Source organism: Bos indicus, chromosome 15, assembly GCF_029378745.1.
Source record: "Bos indicus isolate NIAB-ARS_2022 breed Sahiwal x Tharparkar chromosome 15, NIAB-ARS_B.indTharparkar_mat_pri_1.0, whole genome shotgun sequence".
In the NCBI taxonomy this organism is placed as follows: Eukaryota; Metazoa; Chordata; class Mammalia; order Artiodactyla; family Bovidae; genus Bos; species Bos indicus.
In genome coordinates this window covers 41,752,283-41,768,471 of record NC_091774.1, presented here as the reverse complement: position 1 = coordinate 41,768,471, position 16,189 = coordinate 41,752,283, and the positions used below count along the sequence as shown (strand labels likewise).

General features: G+C 45.4%; 1 protein-coding gene across 1 annotated transcript in view; it reads right to left on the bottom strand.

Moving 5' to 3' along the window:
• Window positions 1–16,189, bottom strand: part of GALNT18 (polypeptide N-acetylgalactosaminyltransferase 18) — a 353,046-nt gene that overhangs the window by 40,010 nt on the left and 296,847 nt on the right. The window contains exon 9 of the mRNA XM_019975498.2: window positions 11,043–11,138. Coding sequence (XP_019831057.2) covers window positions 11,043–11,138 — 96 coding nt within the window. The remainder of the gene's footprint in view (window positions 1–11,042; window positions 11,139–16,189) is intronic.

The window sequence follows — 16,189 nt, the reverse complement described above, 5'->3', positions numbered from 1 at the left end:
ATTCAGGCAGAAAGAGTGGGAAAGGCCCTCAGAACCTGTCTTGACCCATCTCTCCTCTGAAGGCCTAATGAGAAAGTGGTTTGGGGCCATAGGTTGCATCATATGAATGGTAATTATCCAAGTGCCCGCCTGTCTCTCCAGACCAGGGCTCTTCCAGGTCAGAGACCTGGGTAACGCTGTCTCTGCCTCTCACAGTTCTTGGCCTGACATAATACTCAATGCAAGTTTGTTGAATGAGCAAATGAATATATGAGTGAATGAATGAGTGAGTGACTGGATGAATAGAGCCTGTGGGGAGACCCCACTGCTGTATTTCTCCCAGCAGAAGAAATTTTCCAGGCTGTTACACTAATTAGGGCTAATATTCTCAGTTATTTTGAGGATTGCTTGAAATTTGCTGCTAATTAAAAAAAAAAAAGGTTACGTTTACTCATTAACCAATTAGCATGCTTCCCAGCAGCTTCACTTCACTAATTTGATTAGTTACACTAGGCTTTCTCCTACCCAGGGCCTTCTCTGAGACCCAGGAATATCACAACGCTGACAGAGTGAACTTTTCAAACATTTAAACAGAACTTCTCAAAGGGCTGAACCCAGATGTGAACATGGCCCCTCTGCCCCACCCAAGCTGCCTGTGGGGCCCTGATGTCTTTGAGACCCACTGGGCTCCACAGGGAGTAGCTGTTCTACAGCACCACTCCGATTACTAGACGACATTTGCTCTTCAAGGGAAATGAAACTTCCCAAAATGTGAGGACTTCCTAAAAGACAACCCAGCCTGTGTCTGATGAATGAATGAACAAAACTGGAGGAGAAAATGGAAGTCAAAATACAGGCATCCTTCCCAGCCCTGTCTGGGCCAGTAACTCATAGTGTGACCCAGGCAGGAAGTTCACATTCCCAGATGCCATTTTCTTGTTTTCTTATTTGTCAGAGGAGGAACTGATTTAGAAGATACCTAAGTTTGTGTGGTAGAGACAAGGCTTCCCGGGCACCCAGAAAACCCTGACTTCCCACGTCCTCTGTTTGAGGCAGGGCCATGTGATAATTCTGGTTAATTGAATGTGAGGTGATGTGAGGCCCTTTTCATCTGAGGCACGGAAGTCAGGTTACCAGTCACATTCTTTCTTTTTAGGGATGCTGGGGTTGACCTGTGTACCTCAAAAATTCACATGTTGAAGTCTTAACATCTAGTACCTGAGAATGTGACCTTATTTGGAAATACAGTTAGCTGCAGATATAATTATAAATTAGGATGAGAGTGGAGTGGGAGGGCCCCTAATCCAATATGACTGGCATCCTCATAAAACGGGGGGATGTGGACGCAGACAAGCACTCGGGGAGAACACCATGTGATGGGGAATTTCGCTGCCACAAGCCAAGAAACTACAGAAACCAAGGAGAGAGGCCTGGAGTAGGTGCTTCCCAGGTGCCTTCAGAGACAGCACGGCCCTGCTGACACCTCAGTCTCAGATTTCTAGCCTTCAGAACTGTGAGACGATAAATTTCCATTCTTTAAGCCACCCAGTTTGGGCTTCTTTGTTACAGCTGCCCTAGGAAATAATAGGGGGAAAGACCATGTGCTTAGGCTATGAATCCACAAGGGTTTCTGAGTCACTAATGGCCTGGACAGTCACCCCACCTTTAGCCAACATTGTGAAAAGACTAAGAGAAATACTAAAACCTGGGAATAAGGCAAAAGGGAAGGGAGGTGATCTATCCATTCAGTATCATACTGGAGCATTGTCTAACAAGCCCACCCGAGAGTATGTAATTTTCCAAGAGAATATACCCATGTTTGACTTTGTTATTAACCTTTCGATTAGTACTCAGACACACTAACTTCTAGACTTCTGTCTGGGTTGAAAAGATCACATCATAGGCTGTGATTTTATTTCTGTGTAGGGTGTTAACTACTTTTGGATCGAATTCACAATCTTATTCTAACACTCTTCTTTAGAAAATGCCCACAGACATTGAGTTCCTCAAATGCTTTCAGTACTTGCTTGCTGCTTCCTTTATTAATGAGCTAAATATGTTTTTATTACATGTTCATTTTAAGAGTCATGTTTTCCTTTTTTTTGAATTGATTAGTTAATGCTAGTGTGATTTGGGATTGATTATTACATAGTTGATACCGGTTCTTTCTGAGAACCTGTATTTTTAAAACCCCAAATGGAAAAACTTAGAAATTTGGATGAAGAAAAGAAGGAAGGGAAGTTCACCTTCAAGTCAGCAGGACGAACTTAGCCAGCCCGAGATCCTGCCTTCTTTCCCTCTTCCTCCTTCACCATTATATTCAAAAACTCTGTGTCCTTATAATTTTGGAAGTTTCATATCCCTCTTGAATCTATTCCTCTCTGGGCTACACAATTCCCTTTCTTAAGGACATGGTCTTTACCAACCTGGTAATAATTATCCGATATTTAGCAAGCAGTGACTGTGTACTGGGTTTGTTGTCTAAGTGTTTTCGTGTGCATCAATTTATTGTTTGTTTGATTCTTAAAATTAATGTTTATTTAATTCTTAAAACAACCTAAAGGGTAGATACTACTCTAATCTCTACTTTTTAGTTGTGAAATTGACACAGAGAAGTTATGACACTTACCCAGGGAACTGGGTTAGTAAGTGATAAGGCTGGGATCTGAACCCAGGTAGTCTGGTTCTTGACCACTATATACCTTGTCATTTGCCTTTTAACATTGTTATGCTTCCTATCAAGTGTGATGCTCAGGAAGGAATATATGGGGTTTCATAACAGAGGCCAGCAAGACTGTCACCTTGGGTAGGTCTCTGTTCCCCACCCCTCTGCTGGAGTTGTGCAGTGCACGACCTGCACGATGCACATGGCAGTCCTGTCTGCGAACTTCCTTGGGTTCTCCTTGACCTCTGTGGCCATGGTACTAAAAGATTTGCTGAGAACTGTTAGTAGGAGGGGAAATGCTCCTAGAAATGCATGTTGAGCATTTTATTTGGACCAAGCCTAGGAGATTTGGAGTATCCCAGAGGCCTGTATCTGTTCACAGTCCCCTTCTGAGATGTACCCTGACCTTGTACTAAGGTCATCCTCCTCCTCATCTTGTCTCTTCCATGAGCCAATCAATTTCTTAAGGGTTAGTAGATGCCATTGGAAACCCTTGAGAACCAGAGGCCCTGCCTCCTCACCATCTGCTTATCCCCTGCACCTCAGTCAGTTCAGTTCAGTCGCTTAGTCATGTCCAATTCTTTGCGACCCCGTGGACTGCAGCACAACAGGTTTCTGTCCATCACCAACTCCCGGAGTCTACTCAAACTCATGTCCATTAGTCAGTGATGCCATCCAACCATCTCATCCTCTGTTGTCCCCTTCTCCTCCACCTTCAATCTTTCCTAGCATCAGGGTCTTTTCAAATGAGTCAGTTCTTTGCATCAGGAGGCCAAAGTATTGGAGTTTCAGCTTCAGCATCAGTCCTTCCAATGAATATTCAGGACTGATTTCCTTTAGGATGGACTGGTTTGATCTCCTTGCAGTCCAAGGGACTCTTAAGCGTCTTCTCCAATACCACAGTTCAAAAGCATCAATTTTTAGGCACTCAGTTTTCTTTATAGTTCAACTCTCACATCCATACATGACTACTGAAAAAACCACAGCTTTGACTAGACAGACCTTTGTTGGCAAAGTAATGTTTCTGCTTTTTAATATGCTCTCTAGGTTGGTCATAACTTTTCTTCCAAGGAGTAAGTGTTGTTTAATTTCATGGCTACAGTCACCATCTGCAGTGATTTTGGAGCCCCCCAAAATAAAATCTGTCACTGTTTCCATTGTTTCCCCATCTATTTGCCATGAAGTGATGGGACCAGATGCCATGGTCTTAGTTTTTTGAATGTTGAGTTTTAAGCCAACTTTTTCACTCTCGTCTTTCACTTTAATCAAGAAGCTCTTCAGTTCTTCTTCACTTTCTGCCATAAGAGTGGTGTCATCTGCATATCTGAGGTTATTGGTATTTCTCCTGGCAATCTTGATTCCAGTTTGTGCTTCATCCAGTTCATTATTTTCATGATGACGTACTCTGCATGTAAGTTAAATAAGCAGGGTGACAATATAGAGCCTTGATGTAATCCTTTCCCAATCTGGAACCAGTCTGTTGTTCCATGTCCAGTTCTAACTGTTGCTTCTTGACCTGCATACAGATTTCTCTGGAGGTAGATAAGGTGGTATGGCATTTCCATCTCTTGAAAGAATTTGCCACAGTTTGTTGTGACCCACACAGTCAAAGACTTGGGCTTAGTCAATAAAACAGAAATAGATGCTTTTCTGGAACTCTCTTGCTTTTTCGATGATCCAGTGGATGTTGGCAGTTTGGTCTCTGGTTGGGCTTCTTTGGTGGCTCAGAGGATAAAGCATCTGCCTGCAATGTGGGAGACCTGGGTTCGATCCCTGGGTTGGGAAGATTCCCTGGAGAAGGAAATGGCAACCCACTCCAGTAGTCTTTCCTGGAGAATCCCATGGATGGAGGAGCCTGATAGGCTATACAGTTCACGGGGTTGTCAAGAGTTGGACATGACTGAGTGACTTCACTTTCTTTCTTCTTCCTTTTCTAAATCCAGCTTGAACATCTGGAAGTTCACAGTTCACGTACTATTAAAGCTTGACTTGAAGATTTTTGAGCATTACTTTGCTAGCAAGTGAGATGAGTGCAATTGTGCGGTAATTTGAGCATTCTTTGGCTTTGCCTTTCTTTGGGATTGGAATGAAAACTGACCTTTTCCAGTCCTGTGGCCACTGCTGAGTTTTCCAAATTTGCTGGCATATTGAGTGCAGCACTTTCACAGCATCATCTTTTAGGATTTGAAAGAACTCAACTGGAATTCCATCACCTCCACTAGCTTTGTTCATAGTGATACTTCCTAAAGTCCCCTTCATTTCACATTCCAGGATGTCTGGCTCTAGGTGAGTGATCACACCATTGTGGTTATCTGGGTCCTGAAGATCTTTTTTGTATAGTTCTTCTGTGTATTCTTGCCACCTCTTTTTAATATCTTCCGCTTCTGTTAGGTCCATACAAGTTTCTGTCCTTTATTGTGCCCATATTTGCATGAAATGTTCCCTTGGTATCTCTAATTTTCTTGAAGAGATCTCTACTCTTTCCCATTCTATTGTTTTCCTCTATTTCTTTGCATTGATTACTAAGCAAGGCTTTCTTATCTCTCCCTGCTATTCTTTGAAACTCTGCATTCAAAGGGGTATATCTTTCCTTTTTATCCTTTGCCTTTCATTTTTCTTCTTTACACAGCTCTTTGTAAGGCCTCCTCAGACAACCATTTTGCCTTTTTGCATTTCTTCTTCTTGGGGATGGTCTTGATAATTGCCTCCTGTACAATGACACGAACCTCCATCCATAGTTCTTCAGGCACTCTGTCTATCAGATCTAATCCCTTGAATCTATTTGTCACTTCCGCTGTATAATGGTAAGGGATTTGATTTCGGTAATACCTGAATGGTCTAGTAGTTTTCCCTACTTTCTTCAATTTAAGTCTGAATTTGGCAATAAGGAGTTCCTGATCTGAGCCACAGTCAGCTCCCAGTCTTGTTTTTGCTGACTGTATAGAGCGTCTCCATCTTTGGCTGCAAAGAATATAATCAATCTGATTTCAGTATTGACCATCTGGTGATGTCCATGTGTAGAGTCTTCTCTTGTGTTGTTAGAAGAGGGTGTTTGCTATGACCAGGGCCTGCACCTAATGGATGCAGTCCACCCTAATGGATGGATGAACACCTGCCAAGGATACACAGCCCATCTCCAGGATGACCCAGTTCTCCCCAGATCTCCCAACTCATTGGGAAGGCCAGACTCAACAAATTCCTGCCACAGCAGAGTCCCTACACCTCCCTGTTCTTGGAAATGTGTGTGATTTGAGGCTGGTCTCAAGCCTCCTTACCTCTGGGTATTGACAGCTGTGTACCTCAAGCCTGGTAGGAGAGGGCAGCTGGGCCCCAGTGTTCATGTACAGACCAGTTACAGGAAGGTTCTTCAGGGTATGAGAGGGGGACCCAAGTTTTTAAGGCCTGCTGCAGCTCCACAACAAAAAGCTGATTTACAAAGCATCAAGGCAAGGCAGCTCCAAGTATTCCTGGCAAGCACAGCACAAGCTCACATCCTAGGCACCTGGATTTCAGAACAAAAGAATTCAAGGTAAACAGATTGGCAGAGCTGGCAGAGCTGGGCCTGGAGATGGCCAGTCCAACTTCCTCACTGGCAGATAAGAATACACACCCAGACAAAACTAATCAATTGTGCTAGAGATGAAAATTGTCATTACCTGGACTTCCCTGGTGTTTCAGATGGTAAAGAATCTGCCCACAATGTGGGAGACTTGGGTTCAATCCCTGAATCGGGAAGATCCCCTGGAGAAGGAAGTAGCAACCCGCTCCAGTATTCTTGCCTGGAGAATCCCATGGGCAGAGAAGCCTGGAGGGGTACAGTCCATGGGTTCCCAAAGATTTGGACACGACTAAGCGACTAACACATAGCATTGGATGGAAGTGTTGACCAAAAGGCAGAACGAGGAAGCCCACTTGGATGATGGGTTTGATGTAGGTGGTGCCTGTACAGTGTTTATGAATGTGGAAACTCACGGAACTGTATACTTAAGATGTGTATGCTGCTGCTGCTGCTAAGTCGCTTCAGTCGTGTCCGACTCTGTGCAACCCCATAGATGGCAGACCACCAGGCTCCTCTGTCCCTGGGATTCTCCAGGAAAGAACACTGGAATGGGTTGCCATTTCCTTCTCCAATTAAGATGTGTATACCTTAGTGTAAAAGCATACCTCAGTAAAAGAATAAAACAAAATAAGGCCCAGAGAGGGTTAAGGTGATTGCAAATGTGTGCCAAGACCAAGCCTCAGGCTTCCTGATGCCCCATTCACTGTCCTCACCCCTACCCCACTGCATTTTTGCTACTATAGCAAAATGCTCTCAGAGCCTATGGGTCAGCTCTGACCAAGGTTGGAGCCCATAGCACATGACACCTGAGGTCAAGGAAAGTCAGTCCAGTGTGAGCTGGGGTTAGAAACTGGAAGGTATTTATACTGAGTAAGGCTCAATGATCAGTAATGATAATAATATCATCATAGCAATAGTAATAGCTAAACATTTATTTAGCCCTTACTATATGCTAGGCATTATTTTAAATGTATTAAATCCTTACAACATTGTTCTTTACGGTATACACCATTATTAATCCATATTTTACAGGTGAAAGAAATAGGCCCACATTTAAAACCATGTCCAAAGGTTCACAACTGGAAAGTTTCAAAGCTGCCATTTGAACTCAGGCAATCTGGCTCCAGAATCCATGCTTCTTACAGCAAAGACTGTCCCCATACTGAATCACCTGCAGCTGGAAGACTCGGCTTGCCCAGGCACCCACCATCCCACAGAAGAAACGTCTGACACGTGGCCAGAGATGCAGATGAGCATCGACACCACACATTTCCACCTAGATTCGTTAAAAGTGAGTTCACCCATTGCGTCTTGGATCATACGTATTATAACACAGAGAGGGAATTTACACAAAGATGGAACTACTGTGACCTTGGCCATCTTGGCCCACACTCAGGAACAACTGAAACTCAGGTGCCTGATGGCACTAACAATCAGAGAAATGCAAATTAAAACTACAACGTGATAGCACTATACAACCACCACAATATCTCGAAGTTTAGAAAGACAGATAATACGGAATACTATCAAGGATGGAGAAGAATTACAGCTCTCATATATGGCTGGTGGGGTAAAAATTAATACAACTACTTAGGAAAACTGTTTGACAGTGTATTAGATGGCTCTGGCTGCCATTACAAAATGCCACAGACTGGGTGGCTTAGAGGAAGATGGAACTACCTATGACCTTGTTTATTTTTTCGTACAGTTTTGGAGTCAGGAAGTCTAAGATCAAGGTGGTGGCCTGTTCAGTTTCCGGTGAGAGTTTCTGGTGCAAATGGCCACCTTCTTGCTGTGTCCTCACATGGCAGAGAGTGACGGACAGAGCGCTCTGGTGGCTCTTCTTATAAGGACACTATCCCCATAAAATCAGTGTTGCACTTTATGACCTTATTTAACCTGATTACTTCCTTACTCCGCATATAGACAGGCTTAGCACTTCAACACGTGAATTTTGGAGTGACACAGTTTCAGTCTATAGCATTCTGCTCTTGGCTCCCCAAGTTAATTTCCTTCTTTCACGCAATGTACATTCACTTCATCCCAACAACCTTGAAAGTCTTAACCCATTCCAGCATTGACTCTTAAGTCAAGATATCATCTAAATCAGGTATGTGTGAGACTCAAGGTATGATTCATTCTGAGGCAGAATTTCTCTCCAGCTAAGAACCTGTGAAATCAGACAAGTTATGCACTTTCAAAATATGATGGTGGGACAGGCACAGGATAGGTGATCACATTCCAAAAGGGAGAAACTGGAGAGAAGAAAGGGGTGATGGGTCGCAAGCAAGCCCAAAACCCAGAAAGGCAAAATTCCACTGGATCTTAAGGCTCAGGAAAAATCACCTTTGTCTGGATATTCTGCCCTCCAGACCCACTGGGGTGGCAGCATCACCCCTCACTGCTCTGTGGGGCAGCCTGCCCCTTTGGCTCTCTGGAGTGGCCCTGCTTACTGTTCAGGTTGCTTAGTGTCCAAGCTGCTTACTGCCTTGGTCCCACTCCACTGGCTTGTGGCAGGGTCATCCTGGCCTACTGAAACCAGAGTGGCAGGCCCATCCTTTGAGTGAACAGCCTTACCCTGGGGCCAGTGGTAGGAGTAAGGACTTGTGCCCTGATGATCTCTAAATCACCTTCAGTATCTTATGTCCCTTTTCTTGTGGAACAGTACATGTTAACAATTGAATAGCTTTATGGTCCCATCTTACAGAATCCAAGAAGTCCAATAGCGTTCCTTTGTCTTTCCCTGATTTACCTTTACTTCAAACTGGCAGTGTCCCTGCTGGTATAACCCCCTCTCTATTGATGCCTTCTGCTGTGAGATGGTTGATTAAGCCCAAGAGCCCCACCCTTTATCTCTTAATCAAATGATCGTTCAGTAGCACTTTTGGTATCCTCTCCAAATCAACCTTTCTCATTTTTTGTAACGTGGATAGGCTGAGAATTTCCCAGACCTTCACATTACGGTTAAACGAGGTCATAAGAGCAGAGCTCTGATGCAATAGGATTAGTGTCCTTTTAAGAAGAGACTCCAGAGAGCTTGCTCGTTCTTTCCCCCTTGCCACACAAGGACACAGTGAGAAGGTGACTATCTGCAAGCTAGAAAAAGAGAGACCAGCTCAGCTGGCACTTTGATCTTGGACTTTCAGCCTCAGAACTGTGAGCAAATACATTTCTATTGTTTAAGCTATCTGGTTTCTGGCATTTTGTTACAGCAGCCCTAGCAGACTATAGAATATAGGCAGTGTCTACTAAAAGTGATCATACGTCAAACCTATGACTCAGTGATTTGACTTCTAGGTTTAAATCCAGAAGAAACGAGTACATATGCACACCAAAAGACATGGACAAGAATGTCCATAGCAGTAGTATTTGTAATATTCCCAACCTGGCAGTAGCCCAACTGTCCATCAACAGTAGAATATACAGTAAATATGGCATGTTCATAAAATGGAATATGACATGGTAGAAAAAAAAATGAGCAAATTACAACTATATATAATGGCATGGACACACTTTATAGAAATAATGATGAAGGAAAGATTCCAAAATGAGAAAGCATATACCCTATGAAACTATTTACATAAGGCTCAAAGCAATACTGTGGTTTTTTTTTTTTTTTTTTGACCTGGGTGCTGTTCCACAGGTGTGTTTGCTCTGAAAGTTCATTACTCTGTACACTTATAATTTGTCTATTTTCTGCATATATGTTATATGCCAACAAAAAGTTTGCATAAAAGTAGTCACTCACTAAAAATGTTATACCATTCTAACAATGGAGAATGAGTTGATATGCTGTGTGGTATGAGGATAATGTGATCTGCTGACTGTGACAGACCAATCAATGATGTCACAGCAGCTCGGCCCACAGAAGGGACCGGGGGGTAGAGATCACAGTGGGCATTTCTGGCAAGTCTTGAGATAGCACACTGGATAGAGATCACAGTGGGCATTTCTGGCAAGTCTTGGGATAGCACACTAATGACACATCACAGTATCCTTCAATTGTATAACCTTCAGTTTAGGCAGGTAACAGCTCTTTAAAACACTTAACTTCAACTGCACAAACACATGTATCTTCTATACTAAAGTATCTTTTAAAAATCTTTCCATACTTCTGAAGGTATACTTCAGAAGGTATGTATACTGAAGCATGTATACTGAAGGTATACATACTTACTTAAGATAAGTAAACTCTGAAAATGCCAAGTCATAATGGGTCAGTCCATGGTGTCCTTGGTCATTGATTGTCCATTGTACTTTGCTGAATAAATCATTTTTCTTGCCAGTGTCTCAATGTCCTCTTTGGATACCTGAAGCCTAGGCTGTGAATGGAGAATTTTAGGGGGATAACTTACTTTTCTGATAGCTTCCCTTCATTCTCTGCTAGAAGGTCAGAAGACCTAGAAAGGATCTCATGGCTATAAATTTTGGTCCCAGCTACGATGGACCAAAGGGTAGAACCTGAGGCACTCTGAAGAGACTCTGAGATGGCAGGGAGTCTAGGGGAAACTTAGGGCTCCCTCCAGCCAGGGAAAGGCAGGGCTGCCAGAGCCAAGACTGTAACCTGTGACAGTCTTCCCAGTGGAGGCAGGTGTCTCTCTTTAGAGATGTATCACCTTCCTTGTGCCCACCCCAGGGGATACTGGCATCCCAGCCTCTGCTCCTTTAGACTCCTTCCAGACATATAAGTATGACTCTCTTTTTTTCTCATGAGGATACTTTCTAATGAAAAGCCCCCAAGGTCCATGGGCCCAGAGTAGCCACGACAGAGTTGAGCTTCTCTTTTCCCACCAGACACACACATGCACACACCCGGCACGGGGATCTCAGAACACTCACCTGGGGTGTCATCCCGTGGCAGATGTACACAATAGGAACATTTTCTGTCTCTGGACCCTGATCAAGACACAAATCACTCTTCAGGGAGTTCTGCAACTGAACACCAGAGGAGAGGCAGAGAAATAAAAGCATTAAATCAGGAGAAAGAATCATTCCACTGAGACAGGCTCTGCTTCCATAGTCAACTCTGCTTTCAGTCAACCCTGAATACTACAGAAATCAACAAGTACCAACTAATACCAAGAAACCAACAGCGTTGGCCTTGCATTAAAGGTGCTGAAGGCAGAGCAGCCTCCTCAGAAGGACAAGATTTTGGACGCTGTTAAACAGCAAGCTGGATTTTGGGAGCTGAGAGGGTCTAGGTAAAAATATGGCATACACACACAAGATGGTACTACACTTCTCATCCTCTCCTTTTGCACAAGGGTGGCATAATGGCCAACAGAAGTCCCTGGATAGAAGACTTTGTTCTTGAGGGTTGGGGGAGGTGAGGAACATGTCAGCTGTTTGGGGGCCTGGGATGTCCCCTGGGATCAGGCCTTCTCTGTCTCCTCCAGATCCAGTGGTGGCTGGCCAGGCCCCAGTGGGGACCCAGCTGATGAAGTTTCCCTAGAGTGGAAGGAAGGTCTGGTGGGTGAATAAGAGAGAAGGGGACCAGAGAGGGAATAGGAGAGGGGAGAGGTGTCTCTTATCCTCACCTACAAACACATGCCAGTCAACAGTACAAAAGTCCTATGAACCAATATCTTAGCATATCTGGGTAGGAAAGCTGATCGTCAACGTCCCCTTCTGGCTTAGCCCACTCTCAGCCCTTGGAAAGGGCAGCTTGTGGTTCACGTGGCCCTGCTTACACGCCACAGCTGAGGAGACCAGGGCAGGCACCAACTCTTAGTTTAGAATGAATGGACAATTCTCTTTCTTTCCTCCTCTCTCCCCATCCTTCTCTTTCTGGAATGTGACAATCTCATCATCCTCTTATTCTGCCCTAGGAGTCCTGATGAGAGACCAAACAGTGTGCTCAGTGGGTGCTGGCCTCTCAGATTGTGGGGCCGTTTAGATCGGGCATGGAGATCTGTTGGGCTTGTGCAAGCAGAGAAATCCAGCTGTGATGAAGTGGGGATGAAGCAGGAGGCAGACGGATTTAGAGACAAGAGATGATCCTGCCCCCACTGTGGTTTTCGTGGCTTCCCAGCACGAGTGCCTGGGTCCAGCTGTACTTCAGTTCCTGGGCCTGTAAGAGAGCTTATGGTATCCTTACCCACCTAAACTGAAGCTAGCTTACATAGCTCTTCTTAGTGATCAAAGCACTTTATTTACAACTGGAGGCTGGAGATGGGGATCCAGGGGAGACCAGGGCAATGGGCCACAGGTGGGTCATCTATCCGGGGAGGGCCAGAGGCAGACAGCAGCTAAGTTCTTGTAGTCTTCATGGATGTGGTAGGAGTGCAGTGAACCCAATTAAGGAGTGTGAAGCGCAACAGATAACTGGAGGCCCCCACTTGATCTATGAACATCCTGTTCTTGACAGGGGACAAAGAACAGAGTCAAATTCTTTTCTTTTGAGCTCCCTTTCCCTTACTGGGTGATAGCAGCTCAATCTCAAACTTGGAGTTTAGAGGTTCTGAAGAAATATGAACATGTGTCAGCTCCCTAGGCAGGGCCCCAGAAGCATCCATGCAGCACAAAATCCTCTATCATAAACCAACTACCTGACTGACCTGTGTGGGAGGAGTATATGCAAATATGCCCCGGACTCCTCCCACGGCCCACTGATCCATTAGTGAGACCTGCATAAAGTTCCAGAAAGCCCTGGTGTCAGACATGGCTCTTCTGTGGGCCCCCAAAGCTGGCCTCTGAATGAGGGTGGGTGGTGACTTTTGATAAAGTCCTCTTTGATTCTGTGTCATCCATCCCCCATTAAGCAGATTTTCTGTTGAGGAAGTTGGGAGAGAAGCTGAGATGAAATCCTGGCTCCAGCTGTTTGGTCTTGGGCAAAGCAACATAACTCCTTGTCTGTTTCCTTCTGTCTCTCAAATACGGACAATTATATCGCCAACCTCATACGTCTGTGAATTAACTGAAATAATCTCTGCAAGTGCTTAGTACAAGGCCTGACAAATAGCAAAAGTGCGATAATTGTTAGGTGCTGTTATTACTGCTATAACTATCCTGAAAGCCATTCAGGGAAGTTAGTGTTTACGACTGCATCTATGTGCCAGGTTCCAGGTGAAGGGCTTTCCATGCTTTATCCCACCTAATCCTCAAAACTACTCAGCCAGATTGGTAATATTAACTCTCTTAAGGGTGCAGGAAGTTATGTCGTAGCAAGAAGCTCTGCCTCACCTCTCGGCCTGTAATGCTGTTCCCACTGCATGGGCCCTCTGCTTTGGCCTTCTCTTTTCCCTGACTAAGCCCTCCTCCTCCCGTGGTTCTCAGCCTCTCTGTTACTCTGGAAGCCTTTCCTGGCCCACATCTGGGTGTGAGGCCACCACACCTCCATTTCTCTGAGCGCAGCACTTACACACTGTATTCTTGTCACTTCCCTACTTGCCTGGCTCCTCTATCGGTCACCAGACTAAGTCTCAGGCTTTCTCACTGCCTGTGACACAGGACAGCCCTGGCACATATTAGACTGTAAGTACATATGGGATGAACGAATGAAGAAAATGAGTAATGAATGAATGGCCTCATAGTTGGAAAAATGGCAGAGCTGGAGTCTGTCTCCAAAGCCCAAGCTCTTTCCATCATAAAATAGTGACAATCCTGAGACTGTGAAAAATGTCCCGTGAAGTGATATGACTAACCTTTAAGGTTTTACAAACTGCCAGGGTTACACAGTGATTAAGTAGCAAAGCTAACTTTCAGAAGCAGGCATGTCTGTTTCTGGATGCTACTCCATCTCTCCTGTCAGCACCAGAGCTGGGATTATTCAAAACCATGCTGTCTCCCAGGCCTGAAGCTCAGTAATCCTGGAGGAGGCCCATGCCCACACTGCAAGGTCCATGATCCTTCTGCCTGCCAGAGGCATCAATGAGACCTTTTACTAGATTAATGGTCTGGGTTATACAGACTTGACAGTGGCCTGAGAGTTCCGGGGGGTTATTTGACCTGAGCAATGAAGTTTAGGCATGAGTTGGAAGGGGAAAAAAAATCCCTTCACCGAGAAGACATCTGGTCTCTCCACTTCAGAATAAAAGTAATCACCAGGAAGAAAGATTCAGCTCCACAAACTGTCTTGCTCTTGTACTGCATCCTGCCTCAACTGTCGTCAGCTTACTGCCCTCATTGAGTTCATCACGCTCCTGGACAAGCAAGTGTCTCTGCTCATGTAAGAGCGCAGCCCATGGAGGAGGCAGGAGAGAGGGGCTCCAGCTGAGCCCTGAACAGTAGCCGGCGAATGCACATGCACAGGGTCACAGACATCCGCCAGTCCCAGGAATGGCTGACACAGCTCAGCCCTCTGGAGTGGCGGGAGGATGGATTTTCAGCATGACAGAGTGAAAACAGCCTCCACTGTGGACTCAGCCAGATCTAGATCACAACATGGATATGCCACTTACTATTTGACCAATCAAAGGTTTCTGGGTGTGATCTGGGTGAGGGGTCTACATGGTAAACGTGCGATCTGTGCTCCTAAGATGCGACTCTTTGGCTTACAAGACCAGAATGTCTTGGGCCCAGACCCAGGATTGGAATGGCTGCGTGCAAGCACCTCCACTGTTATGCCTCTCTGGCTGAGTTTGGTGAATACTTTTAGCTACAGCTAATAGCTTGGTGAGACCATGCATCCAGAAGCTTGCCTTGGCTCTCAGAGGCCTGGGCCAACAGCTTCTCCGGAGCCGCAGCAGCATGTCTGTCCTGTTTTGGTCCAAGAGTAACCAGGCAGCACACATAACGTGCTGTGGACAGCGTGTCCGCCGTGTCCTCAGGACAGTTCTGGGGGGCTGGATGGGGCAGATGGGCACCTCACAGTCCAGTGTGCTTCCACGGCAAAGGCGGGATCTGGGGCCTCAGGTAACAGCTGAGCAGCGCCAGCTGATGAGTTTCCTGACATCTGAATTATACCAGCCTGAGAAGGGGAGAGGCAAGAGGCTACTGGATGGTTCTCTCAGGACATGTCAGCCACAACATGGGGACTCTCATGGGAAGACACGACCCCCTCCGATAGTCAGGCCTTTGGGGACAACAGAGGCCCTGCAGGGGCGTAGAAAGGGGTAGTTCCTGGGACCCTGGCTCTGTCTCCTTTAGAATCCTAGGATGTGAGTGTTGGCAGGCCCGTGGGAACACTGAAGCCGGCCTTCAGCAGAATTCTTCCTCTCTAGGCTGAGGCTGTGCCCATTAAGTTCCTGCTGAGGCAGGCCTTGAACTCAGTTCTGGCCACAGGCCATCAGAGGAAGAATTCTTCCTTCAAGTTTTCATCCTGGAATATCTAAAAGGCCTGAGGGAACACTCCAAAGGGAGGAGTGGGAGTGATATCAGAAGCTGACGTGCTAGACTCAGTTTCACTCAGGCTGACGGCCTGTGTGAACATGGGCAGTCACTGTACATCTGTAACACACCAGGGGCAGGGAGTGAGCCTAGTAACCCCAGGGGATAGTTATGAGGGTAATTTTGAGGGCTTAACTGTCATAGAGAATTTTCATGTGTTAGCTCAGCAAAAACCAGAACAGGTATCCAAAGATCAATCAGGTATTTAAAATACCTTAAGAGTTGTAATGTCCTCAGGATATTGGAAGCATGGGGAGAGTTCATCATCTTCAAAGTATTTTAACCTCAGACACAAAATACATTTCTATATCGGAGACTTTCTTCTACCCATGAGGAGAGCATTATTTTACCCCACTTAACATATGAAGAAACTAAGACCCATAGACATTAAGACACTTGCCCAGGAAGTGGCTGGGTCAAGATTGGAACCAGGTCCATGTGGATCCAAACCCTCTGCTCTGCCTCTCTGTCTTGCTGTCTCTGCTGGGGGAACCACCAATCAATAAGTGGTACTAAAACATCGCTGAAAATCCAATGAACTCTGGAAGGATATGTTTCCCAAATCTGCTTTCTAGGAGGCTCTGCGTGAGTGGAAGATGTAGCACCTCGGGTAAGGGAGGCATGCAGGCTGGTCGGTAGAATCTCAGGCACCCATGCTT